Source organism: Choloepus didactylus, chromosome 2, assembly GCF_015220235.1.
Source record: "Choloepus didactylus isolate mChoDid1 chromosome 2, mChoDid1.pri, whole genome shotgun sequence".
NCBI lineage: Eukaryota > Metazoa > Chordata > Mammalia > Pilosa > Megalonychidae > Choloepus > Choloepus didactylus.
The window spans coordinates 129,085,296-129,108,784 of NC_051308.1; the positions used below are offsets into that span (position 1 = coordinate 129,085,296).

The window sequence follows — 23,489 nt, forward strand, 5'->3', positions numbered from 1 at the left end:
CAAACAATTGATTATATTCAAAGCACATTCTCTGACCACAATGGAATACAAATAGAAGTCAATAACTTTGGATTTGTAACTCCACTATTTACTTCCTACAGAATATAAAATACATAAACTCTAATGACAAATCAGTGGTTTTGGACTCAATGTAAACTATGTAATATTTGACAAGAACTATATAAAGGCAGGGGAATGGAGGAGTATAGGAACATAGTTTACAGGTATTGAAGTTAAGTTGGTATCAAAGAAAACCAAGATTGTTATGGATTTAAGAGGTTAAATTTAAGCCCCACAGTAAACACAAAGAAGTTATCAGAGAATATGACCATAGAGATGAAAAGTAGAGTATGGGTTACGGGAAGTGGGGGAAGGGGCAGTGGGGAGTTAAGAAATGAATGTAGGGTTGCTGTTTGAGGTGAAGGGAAATTTCTAGTAATGGATGGTGGGAAGGTGATAGCTTTACAACATTTGAAATGTGATTAATCCCACTAATGGAATGCTAGGGAGGGGGTGGAATGGGAAGATTTAGGCTGTATATATGTTTCCACAATTGGAAAGAAAAAAACAAAGACAGTCTAAATAGATGAAAATTGAATGCCAAGGATGATCCTAGATGGGATCTGAGGATGGAGAACAGGAGGCTCAAATGGACACAGTTGGGACATAAGGGGAAAAAAAATGGAAATACAGAATCTAAGCTTTGTATCAACATTGAATTTCTTGAATTCCTTAGCTGTGCTTAACGGGATTGCATAAAAGAATGTTCTTGTTCGTGGGAGTTGTATATGTGAATTATAGTGTTTGTTCAAGGATGTGTACAGCTTGCTTTCATATGTTCAGAAGACAGAGAAATAGATGATGGATGATAGATAGGGAGGGAGGGAGGGAGGGAGGGAAAGAAAGAAATGGTGGTGTGACAGCATGTTAAAATTGATGGATCGGGGTATTGGGGGAGGGGGGTCAGGGTATGCTGTGTATGGGGTTTGTATTGTTTTTGCAACTGTACCTGTCACTTTGAATTTATTTCAAAATAAAATTTAAAAACAAACAAACAAAAAACTATACCTAGTGGTTCTCCTTCTTTGATTAAACTCTGACCGACAAAATGAAAATAGTAATTATTCATACAGTATATATTTCCAACTATTTCCTGATATGTAAATTGCCCATTTATGTACAAGTAAAACCTTGTACAATATGGGAGAATTAAACGCAAACAAACCTATGGAAGGGCATAATTTTCTGATTTATCTATTGGATACTGAAGAGTGATTTTATGACACAATTGTGCCTGTATTTTCTATAGACACATTCCTAAAATGATAATAAAGTCAATGAGGTGATTTGATATACAAATATTTCCTTTAGTTATATTAAGAGTACTAAAAAACTTTAAATTTCCCATAACTTCTTCATTAGCAAGAAATAGCTTACCACTGAAAACCAGACACTAGGCTCATTGACATCTTTTTTACCCATAACTAATATCATTGACTATTTCAGAAAATTATGCAACTTAAAAAACCTTGTTGCAGTTGTCATTTTATTGCAAGATGATACACCTAATTACAAATTGAAACTATAATTTGATAATCTCTATTCAGGCACCAAATTTCATTAAAAGCAAACTGCTTATTCAAAAGTAATCACGGAACAATTGAAAATGCAGAGTAAGAAGAATGAAAAACATCTTACTTGCTCAACAGATTGTTTTATTCTCTTAGTATGTCAAATTCAAACTTTTCATTTTTAGTTAAGGTACACTGTAACTTCAGTAGACAGCAATACACAAAGATTTTGTCACATAAACTATTTTCCATTTAGGCAGTCAACTGTTTCTAGCTGTCTCAACTGGGATAGGTGAATTTACAGAACTGGTTGTGCTTGAGCCTTCTTTGCAAGTAGCTTTAGATCTGCAATGCACTTGGCAATTGTCTCCTTTTCCTGTGACAAGGGAAGAGAAATCTGGTTAGACATAGCCAAAACATTAAAGGTTTCATAAAAACAGTAATTCTAATGGACACCTCCTACAAGATTAAAACCTCAAGATGGATTCCTGGCTTAATATGATAAACTAGGGAGGTTTAGAAGGAAATTAATTATTTAACATAGGGGAGATGCAATCTAATTCAAACAAACACAGGGGATTCAGTTAAAATCCCCTAGTTCATATCTTTTATAAGTGAAACCTATATAGTTGAGGGCAGATATTCCTGGAGCCATTTGCCACTGATTTTGGCATGTACAGCTAATATCTGCTTGGAAAAAAAACAATCCCAGCTCTAGCAAAATATTAAGAAAGAATGGAGTAATTTTTAGCTTCTTCTCCATCCTTTTGTATTTTCCAAGTTTCTTAAATAAGTATGTATATTAAACTTTTATGTTAAAGACAGTTTAAAAAATAAAAAAAGCCTATTAAACTTTGATAGATCCAGTTTTTCTAGTCCAGTATGGTTATGCAGAAAATGATCATAAATATCTAAATATGGTATATATCTGAGAGGGGAAAAATGAAGTCACATAAATAAGTTTAAGTAAAGAACACAAAACATTTCTGTTCAAGACTGATGAATTCAGTGGCTGGAAAAGGGAAATGGAATGGAAATCATGGAATTAGTAAATATAAGGGGTTTAGAAATAGTCTTATTCCACCCACCCACCCACCTTTTTTTTTTTTTTTACAGAGAAATTAAATGTCAGCTAACATTACCCAAATGATGGAACTTGAACCAGTAGTCTCAATGATCTTTCCACTGTTTACGCCCTATGATGTGAGAGACCCTTTGGTAACCAAACTTTGAGAAAGGAGAAAAACCTCTAGGTTACTACTACTGAGAAAAATGAACCAGGGCCAACCCACTGTTTCTAGGCTAACAGCTCCTTTCCAGCTATTCCCATCTTAACGGAGCATCAGCAGATGCTTGTCAGAGATGTGTTAGTACAACTCCAGAAGCTATAAAAGTTTATGTACCCGCTGTGTAGAGATGCTCTGCACCACGTGCTTCTCCACCCAGTTTATCATGTGTTCTTGCTCCTTTCGACGCATCATATTCTGCACAGAGATCTGGTAGTCGAGGCGATTCTTTACCTCCTTGTATACTCTATGCAGCCGTTCCCGGTAAGAAACCTCCAAGGCCATAGCAATGTTATTCTGGGGCAAAATTAAAAAAAGATGATGGATATTGTTTACCTATTTGAAGGAGCACATCTAATCTGAGGATTCTGCTGTTAGAATGCCCCAATACTCTCTAGTACTTTATGCAAAATTATTTTTTAAAATATGAATACGTAATGCCTGATATACCAAACCCTTTGCCAACAGTGTTATCAAACTTTTTTAATCATCGCTAACCTGTGAAAAAGTGTCTCAATTTTAAATCATGATTCGCTGAAGAACAAATTTACATACTTAAAATAAATTTGAATTTATTTATTTATGATCTGTCCACATCCTTTGACTATTTTTCTACTGGGATGCTGGTCGTTTCTACTGATTTGTAAAATCCCTTTTATATTTTAATGTAACACACACATAGAATACATGTTCCCAGTTCGTCATTTGTCCTTTAATTCTGTTTATGGTTCCCTTTTACATATAGAAATTTTAAATATTTATGAGATCAATTTAACAATCTTTCCTTTTATGGATTCTGGATTTTGTTGTCTTTATTAGAAAGGCCTTCCCAATTCTAAGAATGCTACATTGTTTTTCATGTTCTTTGTTTTGACTTTTTTGGTTTCAATTTTTACTTAAAGATCTTTAATTAATCTGAAACTTATTTTGGTATAAGGTGAAAGGCAGGAAATCAACTCTATATCCAGACTACTCATTTACCTCTATAATGTTTATTAAATAATGCATCTTTCCCCCTATAAGATGAAAATGCCATCTATCTAAATTAAATTCCCTTATACATTTAGGTCTATCTCTGGACCCTCTCAGTTGCTGTGTTAATCTGACTTTCAATTACATGCTTATCCCACACTATTTTAAGTTCCTTATAATTTTATGAGAATATATGGTAGGACTTGTACTTCATTACTTCTTTTTCAGAATACTCTTCGCTACTTTTAAAACTTTTTCTATATGAATAATCAATTTATCCAAATTTCAATCCCTCCACCCATTCTATTAGTATTTTTTTCCCTAGTAATGTATTAAATTTAAAGATGAAAGAAGGGAGAACTGACACCTTTATAAAATTGAGTCTTCAATATAAGAATAAGTTCTTAGAACCTTGTACCTCATGAGCATTTTCCATTTTTCAAAAGATAGATTGCTCATTTTTACTTATGTTTAAGCCTAGGCATCATTTCTTAAAAGTGTATCTTGTACTAGCATATTTTCTGACTACTGTTTGTATACAGGAAGGCTACTGATTTTATTAGATATTAATTTTGTATCTAGAAAGCTTGCTGAGTCTGCTATTGTTTTAAGAGTTATGTTATTCTCTTAGGTTTCCCAGATATACAGCCTTCGATAATCTATAAATAAGGATAACTTTGCATTATCCTTTCCAATTTTCATACCTCATTTCTTTCTCTTCTCTAATTACATCAGCTAATACCTTCAAAATAATATTGAATAAATAATGACAGAGATGTTATCTTCTTGTTCGTAATGACAATGTTTACAGGTCTCTCCATTAAATATGATGATATCTCCCTCTCTAAGCCCACACAGTAGGTGAACTCACTGTCCTCCTCCCTACATAGGACCTGACTCCCAGGGGTGTAAATCTCCCTGGCAACGTGGGACATGACTCCTGGGGATGAGCCTGGACATGGCGTGAAGGAATTGAGAAAATCTTCTTGACCAAAAGGGGGAAGTGAAATGAAACAGAGCAAAGTTTCAGTGGCTAAGAGATTTCAAATGGAGTCGAGAGGTCACTCTGGAGGGTATTCTTATGCACTATATAGATATCCCTTTTTAGTTTTAGTGTATTGGAATAGCTAGAAGGAAATACCTGAAACTACCAAACTCCAACCCAGTAGCCTTGATTCTTGAAGATGACTGTATAACAATGTAGCTTACAAGGGCTGACAATGTGATTATGAAAATCTCGTGGTTCACACTCCCTTTGTCCAGTGTATGGAAAGATGAGTAGAAAAATGGGGACAAAAACTAAATGAAAAGTAGGGTGGGATGGGGGGTGACGGAATGCTTTGGGTGTTCTCTTTTTACTTTTATTTTATTTTTTAATTTTTTTTTTTTGCATAAGAAAAATGTTCAAAAGTTGATTCTGGTGATGAATATACAACTATATGATGATGGTACACTCTGGATGATTGTAGCGTGTGTGAATATATCTCAGTAAAACTATTAACAAACTTAAAAAATAAATAAATAAAGTTCTTAAAAATGTATGTATAAAAATATGACGGAATCAGTTATTAAATCTCAAGAGCATCCCTGGTACTGCTCAGTACAATACTTTGGTACATTCACTCTCCCACTCTTTCAGATGATTATTTCATACTTTCTCCTCAAACCTTTAATTCTTTTTTACTACTTTTACTCTCAGAGGATGACCTTGTTTCCTATTTCATTGAGAAAAAGGTGATAAGACAAAGTCTGTAACTGCTAACCATCACATAAACCAAACTCCCTGAATCCATACCCATGTACTTTGCTTTTCTTTTCTGTAACTATGGCTGAACTGTCTCTGCTCCGGAAGCCAACCCCTCCAACTGTGCATTAGATTCCATGTCTTCTGAACTATTCAAGGACATCACTCCAGCAAAATTTTGCCCTCTATCCTGCATCAACGTTTTCCTCTGTATGAACTGCTAATATGTTATTGTATTTTCTTTTAAAAAAAGCTTTCTTGATTATTCCATCCTGTCCCTCCTAGCTATTGACTAATTACTCTGCTCATCATTACAGTAAAACTCTTTGACTGAGTTGTCTATACACTGACTGCTTTCTTCCCTTCCATTTTCTCTTCAATCCATTCCAATCACTACACGAAGATCACCAAGGGCCTCTATGTTGCTAAATCCTATGGCAAATCCTTAGGCCCTTTATTACTTGACCATAAATAGGGTGACCATAAATTGAAATGCTGGGTTTTGCCTGTTTTCCCGGTGTTTCAGTCTCACGGCTTTACATGACACCTGCAAGCTCTCCCAACTTACTATCTCCAACCTGGAATTCTCCCCATCAGCTCCAGACTTACACATCAAATAGCCTACTCAATATTTCTATTTGGCTAGTGGACAGGCACCTTAAACCAATGCACACAAACCTGAAAGCTATTCTCAACACTGTAATCAGAACGATCCTTCAAAACCTAAGTGAGATTATATCATTCTGCTGAAAAGCCTCCAAAGACTTTCCCCTCTCACTCAGAGTACAAGTCAAAGTCCTTAGAGAAGCCTGTAAGATCTCAAATGATCTAGCCCCCTGATCACCCCCTCTACCAGGTTTCCTTTCATTCACCCTTTCACACATTCCATAACAGCTTTCTTGGTCTCCTTGCTTTTCCTTGAATATACCAAGCAAGCTTCTAGGTTTAGGGCCCTTGCAATTGTTTGTCTCTCATCACTTCTGTCTCTGATCAAACATCATGATAGAGGTCTTTTCCAAATGCCCTATAAAAATAAAAATTCCCTTCTTCTGTAATCTCTTTTTCTTTAACACTACTTTATTGTTCTACATAGCACTTATTATCATCTAACATATGGTAATATATATAATAAATATATATAAATACACAGAGTAAACAATTGGTTATCTGGTCAATTACTTATTTTCTGTCCCTTTGACCGGAGCCTGGCACACAGGAAGAGCTCAATAAATAGCTGCTAAACAAATATTTTATAAATAAAAATTTGCACAACTATCATTTGACTCTTACAAAAAGCTACATCTTCCAAATTTGGTTAAAAAAAAAAAAAAAAAAAAGCCAGAATTTGTATGCATGTATCATGTATGATGTAAGAAGCACTCTCTAGTTGTAAACTTAATAAATATGCATGGAAAGAGGTTTAAAAAATCTGAGGTTTTCAAACATTCATGTGCTTAAGAATCTTTAAGGATTGTGTTTAAAAATGTATAGAATCTTGGATACCACCCCTCCTCCCCTTCAGAGGTTATGAATCCAAAGGTTTTGAAATGGTCTAAACACTTGTACCCAAGGTGATTCTGATGCAAGTGATTCTGAGATCACACTAAGAAATACTTGCCTACTGGCACTGTGGGATTGAGAATGCCTTCTTGACCAAAAGGGGGAAAAGAAATGAAACAAAATAAAGTTTCAGTGGCTAAGAGATTTTAAATAGAGAAGAGAGGTCATTTTGGAGGTTATTCTTATGCATTATATAGACATTCCTTTTTAGTTTCTAGTGTTTTAGAATAGCTAGAAGGAAATATCTGAATTCGTTGAACTGTAATTCAGTAGACCTGATTCTTGATGATGACTGTATAACTTTTATCATGTGACCATGTGATTGTGAAAACCTTGTGACTAACACTCCCTTTTTCAATGTTTGGGCAGATGAGTAACAAAATAAAGACAAAAATATATATTAGAAGATATGGGGTACAGGATGTTTTGAGTGTTCTTTTTTTATTTTTTTATTTATTTTGGAGTAATGAAAATGTTCTAAAATTGATTGTGGCAATGAATGCACAACTATATGATACTGTGAGCTACCGAATGTATACTTTTGATGGATTATATGGTATATGAATATATTTCAATAAAATTGCATTAAAAAAAAAGAAATGCTGGCCTAGATACTTAATATTTCAGATACTGTTCTACCTTAGCATCTCATTTCTCATTTCACTGGTGCTCCTATAATGTAAAATTTCAACCTAAGGACATCTCACTTTAAATTCATAAAATACGGAGATCAAAATAAATAATAAGATACTTGAACATGTTCTTATTGTTTTGGAAATTAAATATTTTTAGAATCTAATTATGCTCTGACCATGGTAAAAACTCTACAGTTAACTTGAATTTATCTATTCAGTGAATCTGCAGTATAAGATATCAGATTTTCTTATAGCAAGTATGTTTAGCTGTATTTCACTTATTTTCTTATAGTGCATACCATTTTAAAATCAGCTTTGGTTAAATGTTATTTTCCTTTTGTGTGATCCAAAATGTGCTCTTCTACAATTTGTGCTGTTTCTAATTTTAGAGTAATAATTCCAATTATTTTGCCATTTGACAGTTCTTAACTGTCTAAATAGCCATAATAGCCACCCCCCACCCAAATGTCATATTTTCTAAATAAAATATGCTCAGTCTATTCAACCATTCCTCATAAGAGATTCCAGATTTTTGCTTTAAATGCACACAAATCAGTTAACTCCATTCTCCTTAGAAACTTCTGACACCTACCCTCTGGACATCAAAAAGGTAATGGCGCTTCTGCACCAGTGCCTGCTGTGATTTCTCAAAGTCAATCGCATCTTGAATGTTTTTGATGGAAGCCTGCTTCACCTCTTCTAGTTGGGCAATTTTTTGCTGCAATTATGATATTTACAAACTAAGATTAGTGAAAGCACCAAAGGTAATAAAAACAGATTCAATTCGTGTTTCTTTTAAGTTTTACTCCTCATTTGTGGAAACACCCTCCTCCCCCAAATATACACAGATACAGAGAGAAATACACAAATCCGTAATCGTCTCCCAGATGTACTCATAAAACCCAGGATTTAAAACCAATTAGGCTGACCTAAGAAATAGGGAATTGGGGAAAAAATAGAAATTATTACCCTTAAGAATAAAATTGTCTCTCGGGTCCCTAGTGCTGTGAAGATTCTAAGTATTTATGGCCTTAGCCTTTAGCCCACTGCCATAACAGCTATGCAATATCTTATTGGATGAATAAAACTATAGAAAAATTGGACAAAGTTTGATACATTAAAAAAAAAAAGATCTCAAATTAGTAGCTAACATTAACACTTAAAACTGTTATCATTATAACTAGATTCATCTGTATATACTCTTCCTCCAACACTAATAGCAAGAACATCCACTTGATGGCTTTGATGTTTTTGCTATAATCTAAAACAGGAAAAATACAGGGTTTATGGTTACCTCATTCAGTTTATCAGCAAATTGTCCAATAGATGCACCATATTTTTTAATTACATAGATGAGCAACCCTACTGTTGATAAGGCAGTGAAGGTCTCTGCAGTAATCACATATATTTCTTTGGATAGAAAATACAGGATAAGCCCAGTTCCAAGCATGTAGGGCCCTAAAAGAAAAAAAAAAAAAAAAAAAGTTTTTTTAATGAATGGATATGCTATGCCTAAAAGGGGAAGACAGAAAGATACTTCTGCATTTGGTTAGTGGAAGGCAAAGTTAAATAACGATTTGAATTCATTAGAAGCAGTATGGTGAAGTTGAAAAAACATCATTTGGTCTTAGGGAAGCCTGAGTTGTGGCTCTGAAACTTATTAGAAACTGAACAATTTAAATAATCTCTGAACTCAGTCTTTTCCATGTGTAAAATGGGGACAGTATCTTCTTTGCATGTTTGATGAAACTGAGAAATAATGTTTGCAAGCCACCTGGCAGAGTAGCTCAATAAACAGGAGTTACTCTACTAAGATGTAAGGTTTGGAAGTAATTTGTCCAACAAGATACACTATTTATTGAATGGGAATATTGGGCAGGATAAAAATCTATCCACTCTTGCCTATTGTTTCTTAATAGTAATCTGACACTGAAAATAAGCAAAACGACTATAAAGTAACACGTGTGTAAAAGGAAGAGCTAAAATATCACTCCCGCAGCACGTAATTCTAAAGCTTCAAATATGTTTTTTTCTTTAATTGGGTCATGAGTTCTGAAAGGACACAAGCCATGATTTATATTTCTTGAGGATTTTCCTCTGTGTCTCACAAGTTAGGAAAGGACAGAGCAGGACTTTAGGGCAGCATTTTACAATGTTTCGGAGCATTACTAGTATTAAAGGATACTAGTATGTATTAGAAGAATAAAAGGGTTACAGTTGTAAATGTATTTTATCCAGAGTTTACCATACTACCTTCAAAAGTTCTTCTCTATTTTAGATTGCCTTAAATATGATACATTTAAAATGTGAATTTCCAAGAAGGGCCTATAATACGTAGCATTTTTATCACCTATAGAGACCTGAGGATACTAATGTTCCTTGCAATTTCAGTTAGGAAAATGCTACATTAAGCCATACCAGAGTTAAAATCTTTGGTTTTCAATGATCCACAGTAACAACAATATTTGGCTATAGCAAGAAAGGCAGCGTGTGTAGGAGAAAGAACCCTAGACTTAGAGGGTCTAGAAGACTTTTTTCCCTAGTTTTTCTGGGTAACAAAAAATGTTTTCATAGGGCTGTGGTAAGGATTAAATAACATAAATGAAAGCATATAGCATTATAAAAATACAAGCTATTAGAACAGCTTATGCCTTTTTAAGAAGGGAAAAAATGATAAAGACAGTTCAGTTTTAGTTTTCACTCATTTGTATGCAAATCAACATTCTCTATTGTATTAGCCAGCTTTATTTTTATCCATAGCTTTTTCCATTACTGACAATATATTACACAGATACTCATTTCTATATTGTCTATAACCTATGATAGAATGTATGTTCCATTATGGTAGGCACTTAACTTTGCCTAGAACAGTGCCTGGCATGTATTAGGAATTCAATACATTTGGTGTATCAACAATAAAATTAAGTTAAAATCCCAACGAAATTTATTCCAAAGACAAGTTAGAGCAACTAAACCATTGGCTATATTGAATTACCTCTATGATTTCCTTTTAAAAATAACTGACTTGGATTTTTGTGGTAGATGAAGAAGAGTTAAGAAACTAAAATCCTAGGTTAATATAAACCATAATGCACAACCACACCATGTAAACTGGGCAAGTGCTTACCTGTGACACCGGTTTTAGGATAAAGGAACTGGAAGAATTCCTCAGGGATCAGCCCAAGGCGAACTTTTCCTCCATATTCAGGAAGAGGTGGTACAGGGGCAAAACTTGGCTGCCCTGTATGAAAGACTCTTGTTGCCTGTAACACCCTACAGGTAGCAATTACACAAGGTTAAGGTCTATTCTTTAAAGAGAACACAGTGTATGAACAATTAGTAGAAATAATGCCAGTAACTGTTATCACAGAAAGAGAACAAGACTAGTAATAAGAAAACCAGGGTATGATAATTAGCTCTGTGATAAGGGCAAATGACTTAAGCACAGATACTTCAAGGTTATATAAACCTTCTATCTAATATCCAAATCCCTTCTAGAAGCCTGACAGGTAATCTGTTTAGCACTTTGTACGTCTGTTGTCAGCACTGAAATATATGAGCATAGACTCTGTAGCCAGACTACCTGAGTTCAAATCCTAGACCCACCACTTGACTTTGAGCAAGTATCTTAAGCTTTTGCAACTTTGGATTTCTCATAAATAAAAAGGGAATAAAGGATATTACCTAATAAGGTTATTGTTAGGATTAAATGAGTTTATATATGCAAAGTGTTTAGAATAGTGCTTGGCATACGGTAAAGTTCCTTTTAAGTGGTTAGCTATGACATGCATGCTGCAGTATAAACTCCCTGAGGGCAAGAACTTTGACCTTTCTGAATATTTCCTGGGAGGAGGTGCTAACCACTATGCCAAGCAAGCCTTTTTGGTGCTGGGTACTTCTATATTCATCTTTGAATTGAGCTGCTCTGTACATTCTTGTAACCTCTATCCATTGGTTCTAATTTTCCTTCTCCACATAAGATAACACCTATGAATCTCGGTTAAAATCTCAGTTTCCTCACAATCCTGATTGTTCTCCACAATGAGCTCTCTAGTTTTATTTTCAAAAATAAGGTATAGAGAACCAAACTGAATAATCTAAATGTCACCTGACCAATTTATATAATCTATAATTACTGAAAACTTCCTATTGCTATCACTGGGCTTGAGCTATTTTACTATTATCAATGGTGGATTTGCAAATTATTCTTGCATTAAAGCAGTCTAAGATAGCATTTTCAGCAGTTATTAGCATATTGGTATCTCACATTAAGCTTCTGATCAAATAAAATTCCCCAGGTTTTTTCATATCTGCTGTCAGGCTTAGTCTCCTTCGTGTTCTAAGCATGTTTCTGTCCTACTTCCTACCTCCACCCCTACACCCCTGCAATGTAAGTTTACATTATTGCATTGATTATGGTCCATTGCTGGTTTTTTGAATCTTATTTCTGGCTACCACTGTATTAACTACCCCATCAAGTTTTGAGAAATCTGCAAATATGAGAATCACACCTGAAATTCCTTAATTGAAATCCTGGATAATTCTTTGTTGTGGAGATAATTCTTTCTTGTGCACTGTAGAATGTTTAGCAGCAACCCTGTGGCCACTATTCAACCACACTAGATGCCAGTAGCACCCCCTTCACCATTCAGTTATGACAACCAAAAATGCCTCCAGACAATGCCAAAATTGTCCCAGGTTGAGAAGCACTGATTTAAATCATTACTTAATGATGTTAAACATTAACAGGACCAAAGAAAAAAAAAAGCCCCTTGAATAGCACTAGTAAACTTGCTTTGGGCTGACACAAATGCTCTCCCTGTCTTTTGTCCTACCTTAGTTCAAGCCCTCATCATCTTCTGCCTAAACTAATATAATAATACAGAACCTGGTCTCTCTGCTTCCATTCAAATAAATCCTTCAACCTAGTCCCCTTCACAATGCTGCAAATTTTACTTTAAAACTCTTCAACAGGTTCCCTCCAACCTACAGAAAACAAACTACTCAATATGGCTAACGGGATTCAGCATCTGACAAATTTGTAACTCCATCTTCCTTCATTCTCCTACCCTCCAGTCACATAGAACTACTTACAGCCCTCAAAAACAAAGAAAACAAACCCCAAAACATGCCTCATGTTGTTCCTTGTGCCTGATACACCTTTCATTTAGTGACTACCAAGTCCAACCAGACTTCACATCTCAAGCATATTCACTGTAAAGGCCTCCTGCCTTCAGATAACATTCATTCATTTAATTACCAAAACATTTACTGACTCTCGAATTATTTATGCCAGGCACCAGGAACACAGCAATGGGCAGACAAGGTCCCAGCCTTGACGAAACTTAAATATTAGTGGGGTGAGGGAAGTGTGGGTATGTGTGTCCAAAAACAATTTTAGGCAGGTGTGTTCTGAAGAAAAAAGAGCAAGGTAAGAGGATAGGGAGCAACGGGGGATGGGAGGGAGGGAGGCTGAGGCTTTTTTGGGAGGGAGGTCAGATGACATTTGAGCCAAAGACCTGTAGAAAAGAGAGAAGACCAAGTACAAAGACCCCAAGGCAAGAAAGAGCTTGGCAGTTTCCCAAGGAACAGCAAAAATGCCCACTATGGCTGGAGAATAAAAATGGAAGGAGATGAGATCAGAGGGGCTGGACAGGGTCAATTCATAGTGGACCGTCTGGATTATGCTAAGTAGCTTGGATTTTATTCCAAGCATGATGAGGAACTCTAGAGTTTTAGGTAGGAGAGTGACATAGTCCCTCTGGCTACCGTGAGGACGGGCTATAATAGGGCAAGAAATAGTTTCGGTGAAAGGCGATGGTGGTTCACACTACAGTAGTGGTGGTGGAAGAAATGGTAGAAGCCGAGATACAATTTGGAGGAAGAGCCTTGCTGATGGATTGGATAAGGAGTGTGAAACACAAGACAAATCAAGGATGATTCCTTGTATCTTTAACATATAGTTACTTCATTTATTACATTGCATTATAGTTATTTGTTTACAAGTCTGTATGCATTCCTTTTTCTTTGGTAAACTGGAAGCAGTCAATTACAGCTTCACTTTATTCCATAAATGAAAATAAACTGTAGATAAATTAAAGCCACTTTTTAAGCCATCAAATTTTGCTAGCTTTATGATTAAGTTTGGAAGTGAAAAGAGAAAACCCGATGCAGGAAAAGAACTGCTAACATTTACTAAGCAAACACCATGTACCAGGCACTGTTCTAAAGGTTCCCAGGTGTTAAGTCTCTTAATTCTCACAACCCCAAATGTGCTATTATCTCCATTTTGCAGATGAGGAAACTGAGGTCACAAAGCTAATAAGAGGAGCCAGGTGTACACTGCTCTTCTATTTTAGCCTCATAGCCCTAACTCTAAACCACTCACTACTCTATAGTTGTCTCCTCTTCTAGATTGTGTAAGGAAGGCAAATACTTGGCCTCACTCATTTTTGTATCCTTGGTATGCTGGTGGTGAGAATTTACTAAATCAAAGAATGATTTGTCTGACATGATCTGGGGATAAAAAGTCTATTGTGGGGGGAGGCGGGGCAAGATGGCGGAGTGGTGAGGAGCAGAATTTCGTCTCTCCCCTAGAGCAGCTGGCAATTACCCAAGAACTATATGAAACAGTGTTTTCGGGGTCTCCAGTAACCAGTCACACATTGGACACAAGTTTGGAATTGGAGGAAAAGCTGAGATCGCAGCGAACACTGTAAGTTCCCCGGACCAGGGGTCTGGCGCCCCTCCCCACCCAGACCTCACAGACTGTCTTGCTGCCGGCTCCCTGAAAGGGGGGAAAAAAAAAACCAAAAAACAGCAATCTGCTGAGGGCAAGAAGGGAGGCTCAACCCAGCCTCAACTGCAGAATTAATTAACAAATTAATTAACTAACTTTGGGAGCTGGGGTGCTAAAGAAGGGCTGGGCTCCAAGAAGTGGGGGCACGTAAAAGCGGGCACCCATTCCCAGACTCCAAAAAAGCCATTTTTTTTTTTCCCTTACATTTTGTCCCTTCTGGCTTCTCACTGATCCCTTATCTTTTTGCATTTCAATAGCCCCTGGGTGGAACTGAAGCGGTTGGAGAGTAATTATCAGACAATAGCCCAAAGCATATCTTTAAATGCTCTATTCTGACACTGACAAAACTTCCAGGCTGGGGAAAAACTCTTAAAAGAGACTCTTTTTTTTTTTTTTCCTTTTTTCTTTTTCTTGATTTCTTTTCTACTTTTTTTTTTTTTTTTTTTTTTAAATCTAAAAGTAATATATGTGGTTATTTTCTATCGGAAAGCCCAGGTTGAGGGATTAGGCTGGGCTTGAGGGGAGACAGAGTACCCACAGTGTCTTTGAATTCCGTATTCACTACTGAAGGCCTCCACCCCCATCTTTAATTGGCAACTCAGGCTGACCAAGGAATCTACCTGGAGAGGTCCCAAAGAAGAGAGAGGAGAAGGGAACAGTGCCCCTGAGAGACAACTGGAGTTCTGAGGACTGGGAAAGTGGACGGAGGCCCAGCTCAACTGGCAGTCCTCCTTCTGGGAATTCAGACCCCAGGGGCTGGAATTCAGATTCCAGCTTCAGTCAGCCACGCCCTTGACAGGATCAGAGTCACCAGGAGAACTAAAGGCTCCAAACCTCCTTACACTGGTGGGGGAGCTGCGGGCTGGCCAGCGCCACCTGCTGGACAGGAGAGGAAAAGCACCAATTCTAAAGGCCTCATAGGAGGGTCTCATTCTCAGGAAAACTCCATACCCTCCCAATGAGACCTGGGCCTCACTAGACTGGGAAAATCTGACTAGGGTCGACCATATCTGAGGAGACCCAGTCACAAAAAGGTTACATAGAGGCAGAGCAAGAAACAGAAAAAACAAGAGGGGAAAAATTCTGATCAACTAAATAGAACCTAAGTTAGAGGTCTAGAATAAGTCGAACTGAATAACAGAGGCCAGAAAACAAAGCCAACCAACAAGAAAACCATTAGGTAAAAGACAGAAAACAAGCTCCAAAACAAACTAATCAAGAGAATCAGATGCCTAGACAACTTAAGATAACAAGCCATACCAGGAAACACGAAAACATGGACCAGCCAAAGGAACAAACTAATAGCTCAGCTGAGACACAGGAGTGGAGGCAACTAATGCTAAATAAATTTGATGAAATGAAGGAAGATATAGCAAAAGAGCTGAAGGATATAAAGAAGACACTGGCTGACCATAAAGAAGAATTCATAAACTTAAAAAAACAAATGGCAGAACTCATGGGAATGAAGGCCACAATGGAGGAGATGAAAAACACAATGGAGGGACACAACAGTAGATTTGAACAGGCAGAAGAAAGGATCAGTGAACTGGAAGACAGGTCATTCGAATTCATACACACAAAAGAACAGATGGTGAAAAAAATGGAAAAATATGAGCAGGGTCTTAGGGAGCTGAGTGACAACATGAAACGCACAAATATACGTGTTATGGGTATCCCAGAAGGAGAAGAGAGGGGAAAAGGGGCAGAAAGAGTAAAAGAAGACATATTCACTGAAAATTTCCCAACTCTTATAAAAGACAGAAAATTAGAGATTCGAGAAGTACAATGTACCCCAAATAGAATAGATCCCAATAGACCTACTCCAAGACACTTACTGGTCAGATTGTCCAATGTCAAAGACAAAGAGAGGATTCTGAAAGCAGCAAGAGAAAAGCAATCCATCACGTACAAGGGAAAGTCAATAAGACTATGTACAGATTTCTCTGCAGAAACCATGGAGGCAAGAAGACAGTGGCATGATATATTTAAGATACTGAAAGAGAAAAACTGCCAACCAAGAATTCTATATCCAGCAAAACTTTCCTTCAAAAATGAGGGAGAGATTAAAACATTTTCAGACAAACAGACACTGAGAGAGTTTGTGAATAAGAGACCGGCACTACAAGAAATACTAAAGGGAGTGCTACAGGCTAATAGGAAAAGACAGGAGAGAGAGAGCTGTAGAAGAGTGCAGAAATGAAGATTATCAGGAAAGGTAAAAGGAGAGGAAAAAATAAGATATGACATATAAATTCCAAAAAACAAAATGGTAGTAGAAAGTACTGCCCTTACAGTAATAACACTAAATGTAAATGGATTAAACTCCCCAATAAAAAGACACAGACTGGCAGAATGGATTAAAAAACAGGACCCATCTATATGCTGTCTACAAGAAACTCACTTTAGACACAAGGACAAACATAGACTGAAAGTGAAAGGTTGGAAAAAGATATTTCATGCAAACAGCAACCAGAAAAAAGCAGGAGTAGCCATATTAATATCAGACAAGTTAGACTTCAAAAGCAAAACAATTAAAAGAGACAAAGAAGGACACTATACATTAATAACAGGGTCAATTCATCAAGAAAACATAACAGTCATAAATATTTATGCACCAAACCAGAATGCCCCAAAATTCATGAGGCAAACACTGCAATCACTGAAAGGAGAAATAGATACCTCTACAATAATAGTTGGAGACTTCAATACACCACTCTCATCAATGGATAGAACATCTAGACAGAGGATCACTAAAGAAACAGAGATGTTGAATTGTACGATAAATGAACTAGACTTGACAGACATTTATAGAACACTACATCCAACAACAGCAGGATACACTTTTTTCTCAAGTGCTCATGGAACATTCTCTAGGATAGACCACATGTTGGGTCACAAAGCAAGCCTCAACAAATGTAAAAATATTGATATTATACAGAACACTTTCTCAGACCACAATGGAATGAAGTTGGAAATAAATAAAAGGCAGAAGGTCATAAAATTCACAAACATATGGAGGCTAAACAACACCCTCTTAGAAAACCAGTGGGTAAAGGAAGAAATTACAAGAGAAATTAGTAAATACCTCGAGGCAAATGACAATGAAAACACAACTTATCAAAACTTATGGGATGCAGCAAAGGCGGTGCTGAGAGGGAAATTTATTGCCCTAAATGCCTATACTAAAAGAGGAGAGAGAGCAAAAATTAAAGAGTTAACTGCTCACCTGGAGGAATTAGAGAAAGAACAGCAAACTAACCCCAAAGCAAGCAGAAGGGAAGAAATAACAAAGATTAGAGCAGAAATAAATGCAATTGAGAACAGGAAAACAATAGAGAGAATCAACAAAACCAGAAGTTGGTTCTTTGAGAAAATCAATAAAATCGATAGACCACTGGCTAGGCTAACAAAAAAAAAGAGAGAGCAGATGCAAATAAATGCAATCAGAAATGGGAAAGGAAATATAACTACCGACCCTGCAGAAATTAAGGAGATAATGAGAAGATACTATGAGCAACTATATGCTAATAAACTAGACAATTTAGATGAAATGGACAACTTCCTAGGAAAGCATAAACAACCAACATTAACTCAAGAAGAAATAGATGACCTCAACAAGCCAATCACAAGTAAAGAGATTGAGTCAGTCATCAAAAAGCTCCCAAAAAGGAAAAGCCCAGGACCAGATGGTTTCACATGTGAATTCTACCAAGCATTCAAGAACAAATTAGTACCAATCCTGCTCAATCTCTTCAAAAAAATTGAAGAAGAGGGAAAGCTACCTAACTCTTTCTATGAAGCCATCATCACCCTAATACCAAAACCAGGCAAAGATAACTACAAAAAAAGAAAATTATAGACCAATTTCTTTAATGAATATAGATGCAAAAATCCTCAACAAAATACTTGCAAATTGAATCCAGCAGCACATTAAAAGAATTATACACCACGACCAGGTGGGATTTATTCCAGGTATGCAAGGCTGGTTCAACACAAGAAAATCAATTAATGTAATACACCACATCAATAAATCAAAGCAGAAGAACCACATGATCATCTCGATTGATGCAGAAAAGGCATATGACAAAATTCAACATCCTTTCCTGATGAAAACACTTCAAAGGATAGGAATAGAAGGGAACTTTTTCAATATGATAAAGGCAATATATGAAAAACCCACAGCTAACATCACACACAATGGGGAGAGACTGAAAGCTTTTCCTCTAAGATCAGGAACAAGACAGGGATGCCCACTATCACCATTGTTATTCAACATTGTGCTGGAAGTTCTAGCTAGAGCAATTAGGCAAGAAAAAGAAATAAAAGGCATCCAAATTGGAGAGGAAGAAGTAAAACTTTCACTATTTGTAGATGACATGATTCTATATGTAGGAAATCCAGAAAAATCTACAGGAAAGCTACTAGAACTAGTCAATGAATACAGCAAAGTAGCAGGCTACAAGATCAACACGCAAAAATCTGTAGTGTTCCCATACACAAGTAATGTGCAACAAGAGGAGGAAATCAAGAAGAAAATCCCATTTACAATAGCAACCAAAAGAATCAAGTATTTAGGAATAAACTTAACCAAGGACACAAAAGACCTTTACATAGAAAACTATAAGAAACTGCTAAAAGAAATTGAACAAGACCTGAAAAAATGGAAGAACATACCATGTTCATGGATTAGAAGACTAAATATAGTTAAGATGGCAATTTTACCTAAACTGATTTACAGATTCAATGCAATACCAATTCAAATCCCAACAACTTACTTTACAGAAATAGAAAAACCAATAACTAAATTTATTTGGAAGGGTAAGGTGCCCCGAATAGCCAAAAATGTCTTGAGAAAGAGGAGTGAAGTGGGAGATCTCACACTACCTGACTTTGAAGCATATTACAAAGCTACAGTGCTCAAAACAGCATGGTACTGGCATAAGGACAGATATACTGATCAATGGAATCGAGTTGAGTGTTCAGAAGTAGACCCTCACATCTATGGACAACTGATCTTTGATAAGGCAGTAAAGCCGAAGCAACTGGGAAAGAGCAGCCTGTTCAATAAATGGTGTTTGGAGAACTGGATATCCATTTCCAAAAGAATGAAAGAGGATGTCCATCTCACACCTTATACCAAAATTAACTCAAAGTGGATCAAAGACCTAAACATTAGCACCAAGACCATAAAACTCTTAGAAGAAAATGTAGGGCAATATCTTAAAGATCTTGTGAAAGGAGGTGGTTTCTTAGACCTCACACCCAAGGCACGAGCAACCAAAGAACAAATAGACAAATGGGATCTCCTCAAAATTAAACACTTTTGTACATCAAAGGACTTTGTCAGAAAAGTCAAAAGGCAGCCTACACAATGGGAGATGATATTTGGAAACCACATATCAGATAAGGGTTTAATATCCCGAATATATAAAGGAATCCTACATCTCAATAACAGAAAGACAAACAATCCAATTAAAAAATGGGCAAAAGACATGAACAGACATTTTTCTGAAGAGGAAATACAAATGGCTCAAAAGCATATGAAAAAATGCTCAACTTCACTGGCTATTAAGGAAATGCAAATCAAAACCACAATGAGATATCATCACACCTACCAGAATGGCCATTATCCAAAAAAAAGAAAATGACAAGTGCTGGAGAGGATGTGGAGAAAGAGGCACACTTATTCACTGTTGCTGGGAATGTAGAATGGTGCAACCACTCTGGAAGATAGTGTGGAGGTTCCTCAGGAAGCTAAATATAGATTTGCCATATGACCCAGCTATTCCATTGCTAGGTATATACTCAGAGGAACTGAAACTTAAGACACAAACAGACATTTGTAAACCAATGTTTATTGCAGCATTATTCACAATTGCCAAGAGATGGAAACAGCCCAAATGTCCATCAAAGGATGAGTGGATAAACAAACTGTGGTATATACACATGATGGAATATTATGCAGCTGTAAGACAGAACAAAGACATGGATCATGCAATAATGTGGATGAACCTTGAGGACATTATGTTGAGTGAAGTTAGCCAGAAACAAAAGGACAGATTCTGTATGGTCTCACTAATATGAACAGACATTAATGAACAAACTTTGGGAGTTAAAAGCTGACAACACAGGCGACCAGGAGATAGAAAGAGGGCAGAGATCAGCCATTTGATGCTGAAGGACTACAGAATGTTTAGGATTGATTGCATAGATCCAGAAATAGATAGCATAATACTGTGTGATGGTAGCACGGTATTGTAAGTACACTGAACAAAGATGTCTGTGAGTAAAGCTGAAAGAGGTGGGATAGGAGAATGTATGACACCAGAGGTAAAGACAGATGATAAAGACTGGGACTGTATAACGTGGCAAAAAGTGGAGTGGCCAATGACTGTTACTAAATATACAAATATAAAAATGTTTTTGCATGTGGGAAAGCAAATGAATGTCAACCATGCAGAAATTTGAAAAAGGGATGGTATTCAGCAAAAAACATAATCAAAGCAAACTGGAGTTTATGGTCAACAGTAACACTGTAATATACCTCCATTAAATGTAACAAAGGCAATACGCCAATGCTAAATGTATATGAGAAGGGGATATAGGGGAGTAATATGGGATTCTTGGTAGTGGTGTTATTTGCTGTTCTTAGTAGTATATTGTATTGTATGACATGTTATTTTTCTTTTTATCATTTTTTCTTATTGCTAAAAAAAAAAAACAAAACAATTTTTCTTGTAGTAATCAGTATGTTCAAGTGCTGATTGTGGTGATAAATGTACAACTTTATGATGATACCATGAACAACTGATTGTACACTGTGGATAAATGTATGGTATGTGAATATAACTCTATAAAATTGTAGGAAAATATATATATAGGAGTGTAAGTGTTGGAGAAAACATGGTGAGAGGGATGATGCCTCACCAATATGGACTAACTACAATGTGTAAACTCAGAATTGAATCTTAGAACATAGCCTAACGTGGACACAATAATTGTAAAAGTCCCTAGATTGTAAGCTCTTACAGCAGTCAACTCTATCCCTGAATTGTAAGGGCTATCTCTAAACTTTGAGATGCTGATCCCCTAGCGTATGTTGTCACAAACATTGGGACTGGCGGTTTGATGTGCTGAGCCCTCGAGCATGGGACTTGCCCTTATGAAGTTCATTACCACAAAGGAGAGTCTAAAGTTGTATGTAATGGTGCCTAAGAGTCTCCCCCTGAGTACCTCTTTGTTGCTCAGATGTGGCCCTCTCTCTCTCTAACTGAGCCATCTCGACAGGTGAACTCGCTGCCCTCCCCCCTACGTGGGACCCGACTCCCAGGGGTGTAAATCTCCCTGGCAACGCAGAGTATGACTCCCGGGAATGAATGTGGACCCGGCATCGTGGGACTGAGAGTATCTTCTTGACCAAAAGGGGGATGCAAAATGAGACGAAATAGTTTCAGTGGCTGAGAGATTCCAAATGGAGTCGAGACGTCACTCTGGTGGACATTCTTATGCACTATATAGATAACACCTCTTAGGCTTTAATGTATTGGAATAACTTTAAGTAAATAGCTGAGACTGCCAAACTCCAACCCAGCAGTCTGGACTCCTGAAGACAATTATATAATAATGTAGATTACAAGGGGTGACAGTGTGATTGTGAAGATCTTGTGGATCACACCCCCTTTATCTAGTGTACGGATGAGTGGAGGAATGGGGATAAAAACTAAAGGACAAGTGGGGTGGGATGGGGGGATGATTTGGGTGTTCTTTTTTCACTTCTATTTTTTATTCTTGTTCTGGTTCTTTCTGATATAAGGAAAATGTTCAGAGACAGAGTGTGGTGATGAACGCATAACTATGTTATCATACTGTGGACAGTGGATTGTATATCATGGATGATTGTATGGTGTGTGAATGTATTTCAATAAAACTGAATTAAAAAAAAAGAACGTAAGAGAATTCTTGGAAATAAAAAAAAACTCATTAAAATAAAATAAAAAAAAGTCCATTGTGGGTTACAGACTGAAAACAACATGCTTCATTGCTTTGTTATTTAACAAAACTTGTTCTTGGGTATGTAATCTGGTAAACCCGATTCGCGCGGTAGCAGCTATGTCTAGCCGAAGGTCATGGGGGGAGGAGGGTGTGCTTAGAAAACATCAAAGTCACGGTTTCTAGTTTAGTTAGAACTCATCATCTATCGTTTCTGAAGTCTTTGCCATTAGGTGATACGACGTTCCAGTCAGTTAACAGGTACAAAACCGTTTGAATGAGGCTTTAAGCGTTTTAAGAATTACCTGCTGGTGGTTAATTTCTGGCCTAATGAGGAAACCGACGAGAAGGGAAGCGAGGTGATAAAACAAGGACGAAGGGGAGCATTCCACTCCTCACACTTACCCTGGACCTAGGAGGGCTGCACTCTTCAGAGAAGAAGCTGCAGATACACAAGGCGCAGATCAGCAAGGTCAAGGTGCAATGAGGTTTGCCCCTTTCTCGGTCCCCACGGGGCCCGATCGCTACGTCCATGCACCCCTCTTTCCCATCCCCGAAACCCAGGCGCTTCTTTCCGAGCGGTACTGATTACTCTTCTCTCAGGTTCAAGTCTCGCTGCATTTTTTCTTCACCCTCCTTTTCCTCCTACCCAATGACCCCTAGACCTACTTCTTTCTAATGACGCTGATAGTCCGGACCAGAGTCCACAAGCCCTCACCTGCTGTGGCGGCAGCAGAAAGTACCACTCGGGACAGCATGGTCAGCGAAGGTCCAGAGAGCGGTCTTTAGTATCCCTGTGACCCCAAAAGGAGAGCCTGTCAGGGGCAGCACTAAGATGGCTGCTCACAAGTCTCGCGAGAAGAGAACGTCTGCTATATTTTGCCTCAACTTTCCTGAGGTGTTTTTTTTTTTTTTTCTCGCGAGAAGAGACAC

At 37.1% G+C, this 23,489-nt stretch overlaps 1 protein-coding gene across 1 annotated transcript; it reads right to left on the reverse strand.

The window, feature by feature from the left end:
* Positions 1 to 1,694: 1,694 nt before the first annotated feature.
* Positions 1,695 to 23,395, reverse strand: ATP5PB (ATP synthase peripheral stalk-membrane subunit b). The gene is made up of 7 exons (XM_037826388.1): positions 23,275 to 23,395; positions 22,962 to 22,998; positions 10,896 to 11,041; positions 9,063 to 9,226; positions 8,361 to 8,486; positions 2,975 to 3,154; positions 1,695 to 1,947 (listed from the first exon to the last, which is right to left on the reverse strand). Exons 1-7 carry the CDS (start codon positions 23,312 to 23,314, stop codon positions 1,870 to 1,872), a joined length of 771 nt encoding a protein of 256 aa, XP_037682316.1. The 5' UTR covers positions 23,315 to 23,395; the 3' UTR covers positions 1,695 to 1,869.
* Between the last annotated feature and the right edge of the window lie 94 nt (positions 23,396 to 23,489).

What these genes read in the sequence shown, in the direction of transcription:
- ATP5PB (XM_037826388.1), bottom strand. Translation starts at nt 23,314, where the DNA reads ATGCTGTCCCGAGTGGTACTTTCTGCTGCCGCCACAGCAG. An exon ending in ACCTTTTTGATGTCCAGAGG is followed by an intron (nt 3,155 to 8,360) that starts GTAGGTGTCAGA and finishes ATTTTGCCCCAG; the next exon opens with AATAACATTGCTATGGCCTT. An exon ending in AGAGCATCTCTACACAGCGG is followed by an intron (nt 1,948 to 2,974) that starts GTACATAAACTT and finishes CCCTTGTCACAG; the next exon opens with GAAAAGGAGACAATTGCCAA.